This window comes from Poecilia mexicana, unplaced genomic scaffold (genome assembly GCF_051168715.1).
Source record: "Poecilia mexicana isolate PSO_F unplaced genomic scaffold, ASM5116871v1 scaffold_22, whole genome shotgun sequence".
Taxonomy (NCBI): Eukaryota; Metazoa; Chordata; class Actinopteri; order Cyprinodontiformes; family Poeciliidae; genus Poecilia; species Poecilia mexicana.
This window is the reverse complement of record NW_028263391.1, coordinates 8,691,202-8,707,079: the sequence shown is the minus strand read 5'-3', so window position 1 is coordinate 8,707,079 and position 15,878 is coordinate 8,691,202. Positions and strand designations below refer to the sequence as shown.

Genomic DNA, 15,878 nt, shown 5'->3' with positions numbered 1-15,878 from the left:
TTAAGAGCGTCTCGTGGCTTACAGAGGTGGTGCATGGGGAAAACGGGTGGGTGACAAACAGCGGTGGGTGAAGCATGGTGATTGATTGTGCTGCGAGTGACTGTGGTATGTGGCCTGTCTCAGGTGGAGGAGCGATCTAAGATGAACAGGCAGAGCTCGCCAGCGCTGCAGCACAAAGTGTCCCACCGCATCTCCGACCCTTCCTTCCCTCCCCGCTCCGAGTCGTTCAGCAGCGGAGGCATGCAGCCCACCCGCACCCCTCCCATCCACCGCTCCATTGAACCACAGGTGTGTGTGACTGTGTGCGTGTGAGCAGAAAGAGTCATATAAATGTTCCATGTGCTCGTGTACAAATTATTACACACCTTGCTGCTCCCTGTTTGCATTATTTCCTTAAAAGCTTTGTGCAACATCTGATTTAGTAATTTGTCTAACGTTTCTGTCTTCTTCTTCTTCCCTCCCCGCCCCCATTTTCTCTTTTTTTTTTCCATGCCTCAATTCAATACCATTTCAATCCATTTTCGTACACTTACATTCTGCTGCTGTTCTTTCCTTCCATCCACCTTGTTAACCTTCTCCTACTGGCATGCTTTCCGTCGATCGCTCCGTTCATCGACTTCGCCTCAGATGGCCCATCTCATTCCCGTGAAGGCCCACTCCGGCTCCATATCCGGCTTGCCGTCTCTCCAAGACCAGACGGGCTCGGCTCAGAGCGAGGGGGCTGGCGTGGCGTCGCCGAAGCCCGAGACGCCCTGTCAGAACTCGGACCCCGGCTCTGACACCCCAGAACCCCAGCAGCACACCAGCAGCAGGGAGGAACGAGATCGAGACAGGACCGCTTGGCTGAGGGAAGAGGACATCCCCCCCAGGGTTGGTAATCCTTATTTACTAAAGGCTGAAAATAACTGATTGTTTATAATTTTGCGAAGTACTGATTTATTTGAATTGTGTTTTTTCTTGTTTAACTTATGTTTCACACTTCATCATGTTTTTTTGTTTCTGCAAAAAAACATGATGCTGCTGCTTAAAAGCAAAGCCTGCAGCAGCAGTGATGAAAAGACAGACTATCCTATTCCTGACAGCAGATTCACATTCTACCATCTTTCTCGCATTTGTTTTAAACTTAAACTTTTTTTTAAAATATATTATCAATGGCAGTTTGTGAATAAATTGTCATCTCAAAGCCTTAGACTAGACTGCCTGATTCAGCATGAGGTCAGTGTTTCACACGTGCATAGTAGTTTTTTAAATGCAAAAATGACTAATCTTTTAAATAGATCAATTCTGAATATGGCATTTTTCCATCCCTCACCTCTTGGCCCGCCCTGGGTGACTACCTACGTATAGCCTCTATATTAAAAACATCAACTTTTGAATGATACAGATCAGCACAAAGTAGACATTTTTTTAGGATAAAGATTTAAAGCATGCAAGTATTTGTATTCGGCCTTCTTTTCCTTAGAGTAAATGCAGCTGCCTTCACCCACACACACACACACTCATACACACACTGTCCCTAGGGTGAAATGGCAGCTTGCTTGCTGTGAAGATGCTTTTCTTCAGGAGGGAGGCGTGGAAAGCAAGTAGGCATCTTAAATACTCAGAGTTGCAGATGTAAAGTGAAAGGATGTTCTTTTTGCTTTGTATTTGCAATATTTTTTTCTTTTACCATGTTTAAAAATGATACCTTACATCGTGTCGATAAAAGTCCCATAAAACACGTGGAGTTTGTATTTATTTATAATGTGGAAAAAGTGTGAAAACATTCTGCTACAACCTCTGTCCGGTAGAAGAAGCGATATTGTCGCATCTCATGATGGTTTTTTTTTTTTGTGTGTATGTGGTTTTATTGTCCAGGTTCCCCAGAGGACTACCTCCATCTCTCCAGCCCTTGTTAGAAAGAATTCCCCAAATGGTGGTGTGGGTCTGGGCCCTCGCTCCGGTTCGCAGCTCATACGGGCCAGGTAAAGACCGAAACAGAAAACTGGCTTAGCTACACCCCCCAAAAAAAATATTTACTGTGTGAAAAGAGCTTATATGTTCCTTCTAATCAGGTAGAAATCAGACAAGGAGACCCACCAAACCTCATTGACTTTATTCTTTTGTTTTTTTTTGTTAACCTTTTCTCTCTGATGATGTTGAGTTTGAAACAAAGCAATCGTGCGGCTTCCTCCCCTGTTTCCAGTAATCCGGATCTGCGCCGCTCTGAGCTTTCCCTCGATGCCATGCTGCAAAGAACGTCCTCGAACTCGTCATCGTCGTCTTCTCCTTCGTCTCAGGGAGGCTCGTCCGAGAGGAGAGGTATTTAAAAGGAGCAGACATACAAGCACACATCTGCGCTGCACGGCGAGGGTCGCAGAGAATCTGGCGTGAGCGAAAGGTTTCTTGAGAAAACGCAGACGGAAAACAAAACATCCACATAACTCTCAGAGGCTTTCAGCAGGATGTTGTCGGTTGCGGCTGTGCTCCGATCAGCTTTGTCTGATGTGTCCTGTGTTACTCAAGGCCTACGGAGAGATACAGGGCAGGAAATGAGTGAGGGAGATACATGGGGACGTGTCAAACAGAGGGCCAGAGGGACGGTTTGAACACAGCATGCTCAGATCTCTGTCTACCACAGAGGCGGTGATAAGACGAAGCACAGATAAGTCGCTGCATTTTGTAACAACATGCAAGCTTTAAGAACTGTGGGACAGTTTGGTAAATAAATAAATTAATTAATTCAAAAAAAGAAAATATTTGCAAGAACGAAATCAATGACGAGGTCAGAATAGTTAAGCTGATACAGAGCCTGGTGCAGAGCAGTTTCACCTGTTGTAAAATCAAATAAGTTCTCTCTGGTAGAATTTTGAGTTTATTATTTTCGGACACCTAAAATAAAAACTAGATAATTTTTTTTTTACTGTTAGTATTTGTAAAATCGAGAAGCTCTCTGTTTTCGAAGGGTCATGTAGCTTTTATGGATTTCAACACATTTTATTCAGCAAGCCCAAGGACAGGAATGACCTCTGGGTTGTAAATGTTGCAAACCTCTGATGTAAACCTACAGCCTGTAAAAGAGAACATTTCTGAAAAAGAGAAGCAGGCAGGAAGTAGCCAAGGAGTAATGGTCCACAGAACATCTTTTAGTTGTGCGTTTCCTAAACCTGGTCTTTATGGAAGAACGGCGAGAGGAAAGCTATTGTTGAAAGAAACCCTCAACAAGTCTAATTCTCAGTTTCTCACAAAACCATAGAAGATGTTTGTATTTTGTTTTTTCTCAACAATAGCTTACTTCTAAATTCTTTGCAACAAAACCCTTTAATGTAACCTGATATTTAAGCTTGTTTTTTTTTTTGTTTTTTTTTGTGGGTTTTATAGGCCAGACCAAGCAGGTCGGAACTCTTCCCGGAGCCAACGAAGAGGTCAAGCCCAAACAGGAGGAAGGCCGGGAATCAGCCAGACCCAGCAGACCTGCAGTGAGTCCAGCAGGAAACAGACACACACACACAGTCATTTTCCATCTCCTCTCTCGGAAGCTTTTACTCGTCTCCTCCTCCATTTTTTCTGCTGTTCACCTGCTCTTCTCTTTCTGCCTGTGCTCCTCTATCTCTTTGCTATTCTTCAGAGCTATAAGAAAGCCATAGATGAGGTTAGTGACAACCGAGTCCCCCTCTCTTCTTTTTTTTTTTTCTTCTTTTAATCCCGGTTATCTTTAGCCGAAATCGTGAGACTTCCTCATCCTCTCCTAGCATGGTGAAGTTAGTTGGTCTCAGGAAGTCAAGTGTTTCTCCCTCCAACTCTGAAAATCCAGGGTGCTTTGGCAATGCCGGTGTGTGTATGTGCGCTGACACACACACACACACACACCTAAGAGAGTATATGTGGGCGGGTTCTGGAGCGAGTTGCATACATGCATGACTTGTGTGGATGCATCCCAGGTGGGAAACGGGGGTAAAAGATGAGCTGCCGAGCATCTGATCAACCTCTGAATCTTTCTTTCCTGTTTCTTTGTTGTCGTGGTAACTGGTCAGGAGGAGCTGGTAAGCAGTCCACCTCGCCTCTGTTTGCATGATTGGTCCGATCCATCGGCTTGACCCCTCGGGTTGGTTGGCATGTGGATGATGGCCAGAGAGAGAGAGGGAGAGAGAGGCCGAGAGATGCTGCCCTCTTACGGAGCATCAGCCCTGAAGCCGTTGTGTGTCTCTCTCTTCTTCTTGAGCGAATAAAAGTGCTGATTGTGAAAAGCTCAAGAAGTTGTGTTGAAATTAGTGAGCTAACGTGAAATCGGTAAAATCAGCACTCTTGTTCCACACGTTTGCAGGCCTGGCTGCGTGTGGGTGACGGCACATTTATTGTCCTCCTGCCATGCTGCTGAACCCTCTTATGTGATTTACCCTCTGCCTTTCTTCAAGCTTTTTGGTGAATGGTAGAGAAAAAAAAAATTACTAAAGGATTTTGTATGCGTCTTCTCTTCTGTTCCTCTGTTAAAGGACTTAAGCGCACTGGCTAAGGAACTTAGAGAACTGAGGGTAGAGGAAGGAAGTCGGCCTCCGGTCAAGGTACGCCGACATTTTACAGAAACCGATAAGTATATTTGCAAATTTTGTTTGTTTGTTTGTTTTAGCTTGTGATATTCTGTGTTGGCTTTCTGCGGTTTAAAAAGAGGATTAGAGCTAACAGACAGCCCGGGATTTTAAGCCATCCTGTTTCTGTTTTAATTACTTAATTGCACTTCCCTAAAATTCTGGTCAAACAAATGTGTTTGATTCATCAGGGGTGCGTATGGATTTTGAATTCACTTTAATTAGCAATCTATGACTTTCAGTTTCTCTCAGGCTTAAAGGTGATGACAGGAAAAAGACTTTTCTGTCTCCTCAGGACTAAGATCTTACTTTTCAGCTACGCAAACACTTTGGTAGGTTTTCAGCAGTTTAATAGAAAGTGTGTGACAAAAAAAATGAATAAAAATGCTTTAATGGTGCTCTAAATACAATCAGCATTCTTCTACAGGTTTACCTTATCCCACTTTTCATGCATTGAGGGCTAAATCCTATAGAAAGATGAGAGAACTGAAGTCTAGTGCTTTCTTGACAGCTGGAGGAGATTATGCAAAGTGCTCACAGCAGGAGTACCAATGTTTGTGGCACTTATAGAATTTTTTTAAGAAATTGGTTCTTAAACTTGTTTTTATTTTATTTTTCTCACTGAATGAATGTCCTAAAATTAAAAACTGGGTTCTCTTAAAATACATCTCTGTGAGATTATGCTACTTCAATAAAAGCATAATTAGCTTTAAGGTCATTTACAAACCATAACAGGGGGTGCCAAAGAGATATAACAATCATTTGAATATGTGACTGAACCTGTACACTCATTTGGAATTAAGGTCGTTCTCTTATTAACCCTTGCACGACAACTGGGCTTGTTTTTGACACAACAGGAGTCTTCTGTAGAGAGGATGGAGGTTTTAGGGCACTTTAACATCAGATCTGCTTTATGTCTATCGTAGCGTCCCTATAAATGAGATCGGAGGGTGCTGCTTGCTTGCCTACTTACATTATCGTTCTTCTATCAGAAGCTACATCGGTCACAAACCCGGAGGGAAAGCCCAGTCCCTGCTATAAGTGATCAGCTTCACTGGTCTAAGCAAAGGAGAAATCTCTTATAGTTCATATCATCTTTGGGAGGAATTCAAAACAGAACAAAGTGTTTTATCTGAGGCTAAATCCAGTAAGTGTAGAAAATAGGAATGTGAAAAAGCACTTGAAGAAAGTAAACGACAAAGATACAATAGCCACAGTCCCTGTAGTGCAGGGGTGGCCAAGTCCAGTCCTCGAGAGCTACCATCCTGCAACTTTCAGATGCATCCCTGCTTCAACACACCTGAATCAAATGAATGGCTCGTTATCAGGCCTTTGTAGAGCTGATCCCGGTCTGTTGGAGTAAGGATACTTCTAAAACTTGCAGGATGGTGGCTCTCGAGGACTGGACTTGGCCACCCCTGCTGTAGTGTAAGTGTTTAGAGTTGCATCATTTTCCTTCCAAATTTTTTGAAAACAGAACTTTAATACGAACTTCAGGACCAAAATGTATCTCCAAATGAAACCCGTTAAATGATACAGAATTGCTCACCTAAAATATATAATTTTTTATGTAAGATTCTTTGTTTGTGTTTTGGTCTAATATCTAATCTAATCTAATCTAATCTAAAGTACGTCGCTAGGCGACAGGGTTTCTCATTGATTTTAATTCTTGCTGTTGTGATAAAGGTCACAGACTACTCATCCTCCAGCGAAGATTCGGAAAGCAGCGACGAGGACGGGGAGGTGTTGGGACACGACGGGACCGTTGCCGTTAGCGACATCCCCCGCATCATGTAAGCCGTCTTCTCTGGTTTAATTTGTCTCTCTTTGTGTGTATATATATATATATATATATATATATATATAAACAGTTTTTGTTACTATTAAATATTTGCATGCACGGAGTTTGCTCTGTGCCAAGTGGGCGCAGGTTCAGTAGAAATTGTTGGTAAGCGATGGAGTCTGTGTTTGCTCTGCAGGCCGGGAGTCCAGGGCAGCTCTGAGTCGTACGGAGGGCTGGCTGAGGACGCTCTGGGAGACTCCTATGACAACTCCAGGGACAGTACTCTGATGATGAGAGAGGTGATGAATGTGAAAACGCGCAAAAACACTCAATCTCAGCACTGCACACACACAATATACACAAAGCCCTTGCAGAGTTTTATTTAGATTTTGTTTGTCATAGATCAACACAAATTGGCTTTAAATTTTACTTGTTTTTTTGTTTTTTTTATTGTTTTTTTTATGGTGTACAATCTCAAACACATGCTGCACCATTGTGTCCAAACTCACTGATTCAATATGTTGCAGAACTATATTCAGGTAAAATTTCACACAGTTGTAAAGACACTTGGTTGCTCTGGACTTTATTTTTAGGTGCATTGAAATACGGGGTAAAGTGAGAACAAATTCACACAATAATTCTCAAGTTTGTAAGACGGTTTATATGCTGCTGCCTATTTCTCTGCCACATATAAATCAAATAAAAAATTTCTGTGAAAACATTGAAGGAATTTCATACTTTTGAAAAGTAATGGTAGATGTAAAAGTATCTCAGGGTAAAAATGCGTTTGTGTTTATGCCGCGCTCTCAGTTACCGGTCTTCTACCATCTGCTCACTTAAGACTCAAACGATCTTCTGCTTGTGTCACTCAGGCTGAGGAAAGGAGGAGAGGCGGCCACTCCGAAAGCAATGGTTTTAGCAACCACAGTAACCATGGCAACCTGCCCGACCTAGTGCAGCAGAGCAACTCTCCCAACTCCACACCCACCACGGCTCTGCAGGAACTGAGCGACATGGCCGAGGTCAGGCTCGAACACGTCGCCGCCACCGTGCTCGTGAACACTCAGCCGTGCGTATCGCCGATCAGTGTGGGCCACTGTTGACCAGTCAGGTTTGGTGTCTTTGCAGTTTGGTCTGAGTGGGTCCAAAGCGTCGTTTACTCCCTTCGTGGACCCGCGCGTCTATCAGACCTCCCCGAGCGAAAACGACGAGAGCTCGGCAGCAGGTAGACGAAACGCTTCGGACGTTTGCTTTCGCTGCGGCGACTCCGCGCCGGTCGAAATGTTTGACCCTCACCTCTTGTCCGATCCCCCCGTCCCAGCCATGTTTGCCAACGAGCTGCTGAGGCAGGAGCAGGCGCGACTGAACGAAGCCAGAAAGATCTCCGTCGTCAACGTGAACCCCACGAACATCAGACCTCACAGCGACACGCCAGAGATCCGAAAGTACAAGAAGCGCTTCAACTCGGAGATCCTGTGTGCCGCGCTCTGGGGTGGGGAGGAACACGGTTTATTTTCTCCAATGCATCAACAAATCCCTCCTTATATATATCTTTTTTTTTTTTTATTCAACCCTCTGTGTTTGTGTTCACTCAGGTGTGAACCTGCTGGTCGGGACGGAAAATGGTTTAATGCTGCTTGACCGAAGTGGGCAGGGCAAAGTCTACAACCTGATTACGAGACGGCGGTTTTTACAGATGGATGTGCTGGAGGGTCTGAATGTCTTGGTCACCATCTCTGGTAAATATTACGTGTTTTATCGTTTCTGTGTTTCTCTGATCGCCTCTTTTCAGAAATTTACATCAGGCGTTTGTTTCTCTTTGTTTCCCCTCTCCCACAGGGAAAAAGAATAAGCTGCGCGTTTACTATTTGTCCTGGCTGAGGAACAGAATATTACACAACGACCCAGAAGTCGAGAAGAAACAGGGTTGGATCACTGTTGGGGAGCTGGAGGGCTGTGTGCATTATAAAGTTGGTGAGATGCTGTTTTTATTAATACAAATGGCTAGATTTTTTTTTCATTCATTCATTCATTCAACCTATTAACCAGGTAAGCTATTAAGAAAGAGTTGATATTTACAATTTGATCAGATTCTTAATCGCTAGTAATGCGTTATTTCTTTAAACATTACGAAATGTGAATCTTAAAAAAATGCGTGTGTTCATTTTTTTTTTCTCATTTCCAGTAAAGTATGAGAGAATCAAGTTCCTGGTGATTGCGCTTAAGAACTCAGTGGAAATCTACGCCTGGGCACCAAAACCTTACCACAAGTTCATGGCCTTTAAGGTAGAGCACCAACATGTTCTAATTAATAAATACAAGGGTGGCAGCAACACACCAAGCGCACCAGCTTGAAGAGATAGGTCGGGAGTTTTTGCAGCGAAGTTTTGTTAGTAAGTTAAAGTTGTAAAGAGAGTAAATATTTTCCCTGCCGTCAGCCAAATCTCATCGAGCATAGATCCAGATTAACTGATGGCATATGCAAACATCTCTGACCGTAGCAACTGACCAGACATTAAGGGAGTGTAAAAATCAATGTATCATTCACCTGTACCACTGTGATATGTTTACTTTTTACGTCAGTTTTATTTTTATATCAGATAGCTGATTTTACTGGAAATTCTTTCTATTCTTAGTACACGTTTCACACAGGAAAGTTGCTGGTGGTCCAACGCCTAACACCTACGCGGGTTACGTTTTGGCGACTCAAAGTCTCTTTAAAGAGCTTTCTTCATGTTCAGGGTTCTTGGCTCAGACGAATTTCTCCAGCTGAAATGACGTTGACATAGCAACCAAGTTACAGTACTTTGACGAAAATTGCGCCGTGTCTTTAATGCCGCAAAACGATGCGTCATGGAGGCTGACTGTACTCTTGCTCCATCGATCAAGGTTTTCATGCTCTTTTCCTCAACTGTTCTCTTCCTCCCTTTCAGTCGTTCACCGAGCTGCAGCACCGTCCTCAGCTGGTTGACCTCACAGTGGAGGAAGGCCAGAGGTTAAAGGTTATCTACGGCTCTTGTGTGGGCTTCCATGTCATCGATGTGGACTCAGGCAATCCCTACGACATCTACATCCCCTCGCATGTAAGCTTAAAATGCCGTCTCTGTGCGCTTATCTGTTTCGTCCGAGTAAATCATGTTCTCCGACGGGGAGCTTTCGATTTCTCGGTACGAAGAAATCTTGAAACAACCTTTTTGATTAATTTACTGAGGGACTGATGTCAGCTCTGCATCCGTTTGATTTTTAGTTTGGCTAAATCTGGTGCTTGGACCGACCATGTAAAGAAGACAGAATGCACGCATTATTGAACCGATCGTACTGCAGGCCACAAAGATAGAATTGATCCCTTTGGGGGTTTTTTTATATCAACTACAGCACTGCATCAGTTGTTTGAAGCAGTTTTTGCAGCAAAGCTGTTTTATTGTTTTTCACTATGCAGACAACAAACATTAAGTTCAAAAGGAGTTCAGTCATACGCTCCATTTAGTGATGTGATGGAAACGAACCAGATTAGACCGAATGCAGATGAGCGCAACCGCGTCAACCGCACTTAACTTGATAATGTTTTAGTAGAACAGAAATGTTAGGGCTTCCGTTTTTTTTTTTGTTTTTTTTTACTTTATGCAAAAGCCTTGACATTTTCACTTTTTGTGATTTCAAAAATGGAATAAACATTTAAGAAATTTATTCTATAATGGAGTATTCTACAGACTCCAATATAGAATAATCCAGTTTGGTCTGTCTACATGTTTTATTTAGCCTATGAAATGCTGCAGTTTGAAGACTCTGAAATGGTTACAAAATTGCTAACATGTTGTTCACCAGCCTCTGCATCCTTGCAAACAGTTTAAATTTGGTGTTTTACTCGGTTTCTGCATCTTTGTTTCACCAAATACCCAAAATGCTTCCGGGCAGAAGATTCAAAGCTGCAGCTCACAGGCGGGGCATTAAAATTTGTAAACAGAAGCAGAATAAATATGGAAGAGGGCAAATAAGTTTTCAGGTGTTGCTTAGAAACACCTTGGGAATGAGTTGAGAGAGAGGCTTGGCTCTCTTGTTGGATGTCCACAACCTGATCTCGGGTAAGTGGGAGGGGGAATTTGATGGATGTCAAAGGGAGATACTTTAACTGCATTTATTTCAGAAGTGATCTGACTTAATCTTTCAAAGACCCAGAACAGCTAGCGTACGCTTCCCCAAACCTTTCAAGTCAACATGAATGTGAATGTTTGCGGTTTTCTTTGTTTCCTTTTTTGTTTTTCATTTATTAATGTCCATTTTCTCTCCTTCCTCTCCAGTGTTCCAAACACATGAAGGTGACACGCTGCTCTTTAGTGTAGACCAGTAGATGTGTTTAGTAAAAGTTCCCCCGTTGAACGTAGAGCGACATCACGTGTGTCCTTAGTGTAGCTATTAACGCAAAAGTTGGTCAGAAATTAACCCGTTGGAATAGATTTATCTCACCCATGAAGCACGACACAAGGCTCTCAGAAATGTTCTTACTGCCAAGGGAAAATATTTAAAGCAAGTTTAATCACATGATCCTCACGTTTCAGAATTAGTCAAGTGAAATTGTTTCCAGTTGCTTCCTCTAAGAAAAACCTTCATCTTTTTTTTTTTTAATCGACTAATGTTATGACACATGTGGGCAAGTTTCTCTTCCCTACTTTTGGCAGAAAAAGCAGAAGTGTGGCAGCGAGTTCAACTAATTGAGCTGTTATGTAAAAGTGGTGCTTTATGGGTTGAGCCATGTTTTTGTAACAATGCAGATCTTGAGTGATCATTTTCTGCAGGCTAAAGTAACACGTCTTGCCAACATTCTGTATAATTTTCTATATTTTTTTGAGATATAGAAAGGGTTGGAGTTAAGGAATGAAAGAGGGACGAAGACTTCTACTTTCTTAACTGCAGTCTAAAAAAAAGGTGGCATAGAAGTTTCTTACATTTTCTAAATCTTTAAACCATCTCATTTGCTTTTAACTTTATTTACAGAAAAGTCAGGTTGCACAATATTACTTCAGAAAGAACTGTTTACAGAAGGAAAGATATTTAAGAAAATGTGGAGAAAAAGAAAAACACAGAACCCTGTGGTACTCCGTATTTAATAGACGCACCAACGGTGCTTCATTTTGAACTCGGCTGCATGAGTTCATTACACTTTTTATGGAATATGGAATATATTTGGTACAGAAATTCGACAGCATGAATTGGTATGATGATACTTAGTTATATGTAATCCATCAAGTCCAGTTCAGTCAGTCAAGTGTAGAACTAGAATAACTTCAAAACATCAAGCGTAGATTACTTTTTATTTCCAGTTTATAAACTCAGACGTGACAGATTAGATAGTAATTGCCAAGAATCTCTAAATTATCTGAGGAAACATAGTTGAGGTGTAACTTTTAGTTGTTCAGACTCTTGTTTTGCGCTTGGCTCCTCTTTTCCAGATTACAGAATGTAGGCAGAGAAAACTAAAGATCCATTAACGCCTGTTATACTCTAACATCAAGTCAATTGTGATCAACTTCACCACACTCCCTGAAGTCCTACGCGCTTTTGGTTGCGTTTATCTTAGATCCAGAGTCAGGTGACGCCCCATGCCATCGTTGTGCTCCCTAAGACTGATGGGATGGAGATGCTGTTGTGCTATGAGGACGAGGGGGTCTACGTCAACACGTATGGACGCATCACCAAGGACGTGGTGCTACAGTGGGGGGAGATGCCTACCTCTGTTGGTAGGTAGTTCTTAAATTTACACATGTATGTGTGTTAAATCTAGAAAAGGATGGACCACTTCGAGTGGAAGACTTCAAGAATCTTGATTGCTCGTACGTTACTTTAGAGTGGAGATGGTGGATTTTTTTTTGTTGTGCTCTGCTGCCCTCAAGTGGCAGCCAGGGACATTACACATGTTGACTAAAGCCACAGCTTTTCACATTGAAGCTTTACAGGACTGAGTCCACTGCTTTGTTTGACTTTGCTTTTCTTGCTTTACAACATTTGAAATATATGCATCTTTTCATAAAAGCTTGTTTATGAATTTGCTTTGGAATCGACCTTTGATTTCGAGGATTGCTCAAAAGGCGCCTCTAACTGTTGCACATAATGTTCATTGCAAACTGAAATAATTGTGCTATGTTTTATTATTTAACTTAACTAAAAACACTTTGCATCTTTTTCCAGCCTATATCCATTCGAATCAGATTATGGGCTGGGGCGAGAAAGCCATAGAGATCCGCTCCGTTGAGACGGGTCATCTGGACGGCGTGTTCATGCACAAGAGAGCCCAGAGACTTAAATTCCTGTGTGAGCGGAATGATAAGGTAATTCCTACATAACGCAAGCTCCTCTCAGCCATCTCATTTTTTTTTTTTCTCACGCTACATTTTACACATAAGACAATTGATTGCAATGTGACTTCAGTGAATACACAGCAATTTCCAGACAGAGGATGGATCTATGACAGAAACAAATATGTTTCCTGTGGTGAAACATGGTGGTGGCTGCTTCATGTCGTCAGGACAGAGAATGATTTTAATGATTTGTATCTGTGAAGATTTCATAACTATGCAAAAAAAAAAAAAAGAAAAAAAAGTGGGTTACATTAATGCCTTTAAATGCTTTTAAAACCCAATCTAAACTTCCTGTTTAAGTTTTTCTTTTTTTTTTTTTGCTCCACTTGTTTTCCAGGTATTCTTTGCGTCGGTGCGTTCGGGAGGGAGTAGCCAGGTGTTCTTCATGACCCTCAACAGGAACTCGATGATGAACTGGTGACCTTCCTCTGTGTCCACGCTGCCTCGCCCTCCCACTGGCCAGTACGGCAACCCTGTTGTTTCTCCTGCGGGCTAATGCACGACAAATGAAACGAACCCAGCCGACCCGGATCGTCGCGAATGGACTTTTTTTTTTTTTTTTGCGCTCTAAAGACAAATGCTGAATAGAAAAAAAAAAAAGAGTTCCAGAAGAGACTAAATATCCTAGATTGATCTGGGTCACGGAGAAGCCATTGTTACTTAACTGACTGGCACTGACTTTCCACATTTCCTCTTTCTTCGTCTTTTCCTTCCCTGTTGTCTCTCTTCATTTTGGACCAGTGGATTTAAGAGTTTACCTCTTCACACCTGCCCCTCCTCTATCAATCCTGTCTCCCCATCGTCCCAACCGCCTTGACTTCTGTTTTCCTCTCATCCATCTTGAGTGAGCTTGTCCCCAGAGAGCTCTGAAGGCCTTTTGATCAAATTCGAAGATGTCACTATTGGAAAGGCAGCGCCAAGACAAAACTGATGACAGGACTGCAAATTTATTCTGAATGTCGGTAATCAAAGCTGACAGCCTGTTTGATTTTCCCTCACATCCCCTCTCACTTCCTCTCAGCTCCATCTTTCGGTGCTGTGACCGAACTCCCTTCTGATTTCACGATCGATCACATTTCTCCTGACAGAGGCATCGGTGGACTCTGCTGTGAAATGGGTCGTAACAATATGCAATATGTTCTCTTTCTCCCTTTTGCATGAAATCACCGGTCCACCCTGTCATCTTCTTCTATTTCTTCTTCTTCTTGTTCTCCTCTCCACTCTTCATCCCTCTCTGTACTTTCTAAACTCTGACGGTGCTGCATCAGATTTACTGTAATCTTAAATGAACAAAAGGGGGCCCGGGCGGGAACCATTGTGTTTTCATCCTGCGGAAGATTTCGGAGTTGGTGATCCCTTACTGTTGGTGGAAACATACAGCACATCTGAGTCTCTGAAATCAGGATTGCGTGCGTGTGTGTGGGCGTGAGCTCGTGTGTGTGTGTGTGTGTCTCTAACTTGATACAGAAGTTTAAATCAAGCCAGAATCGAAGCCAGACGTTGATGTCAATGTCAGGCTGCAGTATTTCAATCTTTCACCCGACGTGATTTAAAAAACAAACAAACAAAAAAACAACAAAAAAACAAAACAAAACATTGAGTTTGTTTACATGCACAGATGTTACATTATTTCATAGTGTAAAGTTTATGAGTTTCTGCATCTGAGCAGAGCGCATTTAAAGAATGCAATATGCAGGATGATTTTGTGGGGGGATGGGGGAGTTTGTTTCTTTTCCTATTTTAATAAGGTGAACTCGGCCTCAACAGGGTCTGAGCTGCTGTTCCCCAACTACTGTGTGCATGTGTAAAGCATTCACTACTGAACACTGTGGGATCCTTTTAAATTGTGCTCCGCCTCCGGTTGGCTCATCTGATTTCGGCCCCTAGATGTTTGTACAGTGCCGAGCATGATGCTAGCGAAACTTAAAAATGGAAGCCAAAAGGGCAGAAAGGATTAATGATCACTTTTTAACTACTGTCTTGTTTTTATTGTTGTTGATGTTGTTTGTCTGTTTGTTTTTATTTACCTCCAATAGTGATTTTTACTTCTTTTGGGGGGGGCAGTTTTTATTTTAATGTAACACATTGCTGATTACTATTTTGTCTTCACGGACAGAGATATGCATTAATAAATTTAAGTCTAATTTTCTTTTTTCTTTTTTTTTTTTTTGGAAAGCATTCTTTCTCCCCAAAATATCAAGCACATCATAAGTATCTGAGACCCTCGTGTTTATACTGTGTTTATAAGATTAGCAGATTTACCTCAAAAGTGCGTTGTTTGCCCAGATTTTTTATTATTTTTTTTTATTTATTTGAAATTGTCCCACATCTAACGTGATCTGCTGTCCCAGAATTTGTGAGTGAAACACGGTATGCATACTGAATGTGTCCGCCACTTACACATTTATCATGGGTGTTGGGACTATTTTCACTTTAATAAGATTAAGAATTATTTAATCACTTTGGGGGGTGCACAAAGGGCAGAGTATAAATTATTAAACTTTTAAAAATGAGTATTTTGGATAGTAGGTTCACCATAAGGTCTGCATGAACTTACAACTTTTCATTTAGACCTCTCTTCGAGTCACTTTACCCCTACTAACAGCCGTAAATTGTTTTATAGGGTCAACAAAAGAGATAACAAGATGCTAACTCAACCATAATTTTTTTAAGTGCATTTCTTTCCCCCTTTTGAAATCTTTTTAGTGCATTGAAGGACTTTTTTTCAAATTTTTTTTATTTTTATTTTAAGCATTTAACACCGTAGCTGTTTTCTGTGCGTCTGCAAGCTGCATTTCGCTGATCTGAGCAGGTTGAGGTTTTGGCAATAAAGTCCCGAGCTACAGACCGTCTTCCCTGGGATGCGCACGCTTTGGTCGAGCATAAGCATTCAAATCATTGCATTCAAATCTCTTCTTTCAAAAACCAGAACTGCTGTAATAGACTTTTAACTGTTCAGTTTGTGTGTGTGTGTGTTTTTTTTTTTTTTTTTATAATTTTTCAAAGGAGCATTTACTAATGTCCTGTTTTTGGGGGATTGATTTGTTTATTTTTTAAAACGATGATGGAAAAGAGAAATAAAAGAGACTACCATAACAGGAGCCTGTTTGCCTATTTGTGAGCATTTTTTGGTCTTAATTTTGTGTAAACATGTGTATCAGCGTCGACCCTCAGACT

At 41.8% G+C, this 15,878-nt stretch overlaps 1 protein-coding gene across 2 annotated transcripts in view; it reads left to right on the top strand.

Moving 5' to 3' along the window:
• Positions 1–15,802, top strand: part of tnika (TRAF2 and NCK interacting kinase a) — a 64,486-nt gene extending 48,684 nt beyond the window's left edge. For both annotated transcript variants that reach the window (XM_088002365.1, XM_088002364.1), the window contains 18 exons: positions 124–288; positions 628–870; positions 1,858–1,964; positions 2,186–2,301; positions 3,361–3,458; positions 4,473–4,541; positions 6,252–6,358; positions 6,545–6,647; positions 7,221–7,370; positions 7,477–7,573; positions 7,670–7,840; positions 7,944–8,087; positions 8,188–8,322; positions 8,534–8,634; positions 9,282–9,431; positions 11,924–12,083; positions 12,532–12,671; positions 13,039–15,802. In XM_088002365.1, the coding sequence (XP_087858491.1) occupies positions 124–288; positions 628–870; positions 1,858–1,964; positions 2,186–2,301; positions 3,361–3,458; positions 4,473–4,541; positions 6,252–6,358; positions 6,545–6,647; positions 7,221–7,370; positions 7,477–7,573; positions 7,670–7,840; positions 7,944–8,087; positions 8,188–8,322; positions 8,534–8,634; positions 9,282–9,431; positions 11,924–12,083; positions 12,532–12,671; positions 13,039–13,122 (2,340 nt within the window). In that variant the 3' untranslated portion in view covers positions 13,123–15,802. The remainder of the gene's footprint in view (positions 1–123; positions 289–627; positions 871–1,857; positions 1,965–2,185; positions 2,302–3,360; positions 3,459–4,472; positions 4,542–6,251; positions 6,359–6,544; positions 6,648–7,220; positions 7,371–7,476; positions 7,574–7,669; positions 7,841–7,943; positions 8,088–8,187; positions 8,323–8,533; positions 8,635–9,281; positions 9,432–11,923; positions 12,084–12,531; positions 12,672–13,038) is intronic.
• The last annotated feature ends 76 nt before the right edge of the window (positions 15,803–15,878 follow it).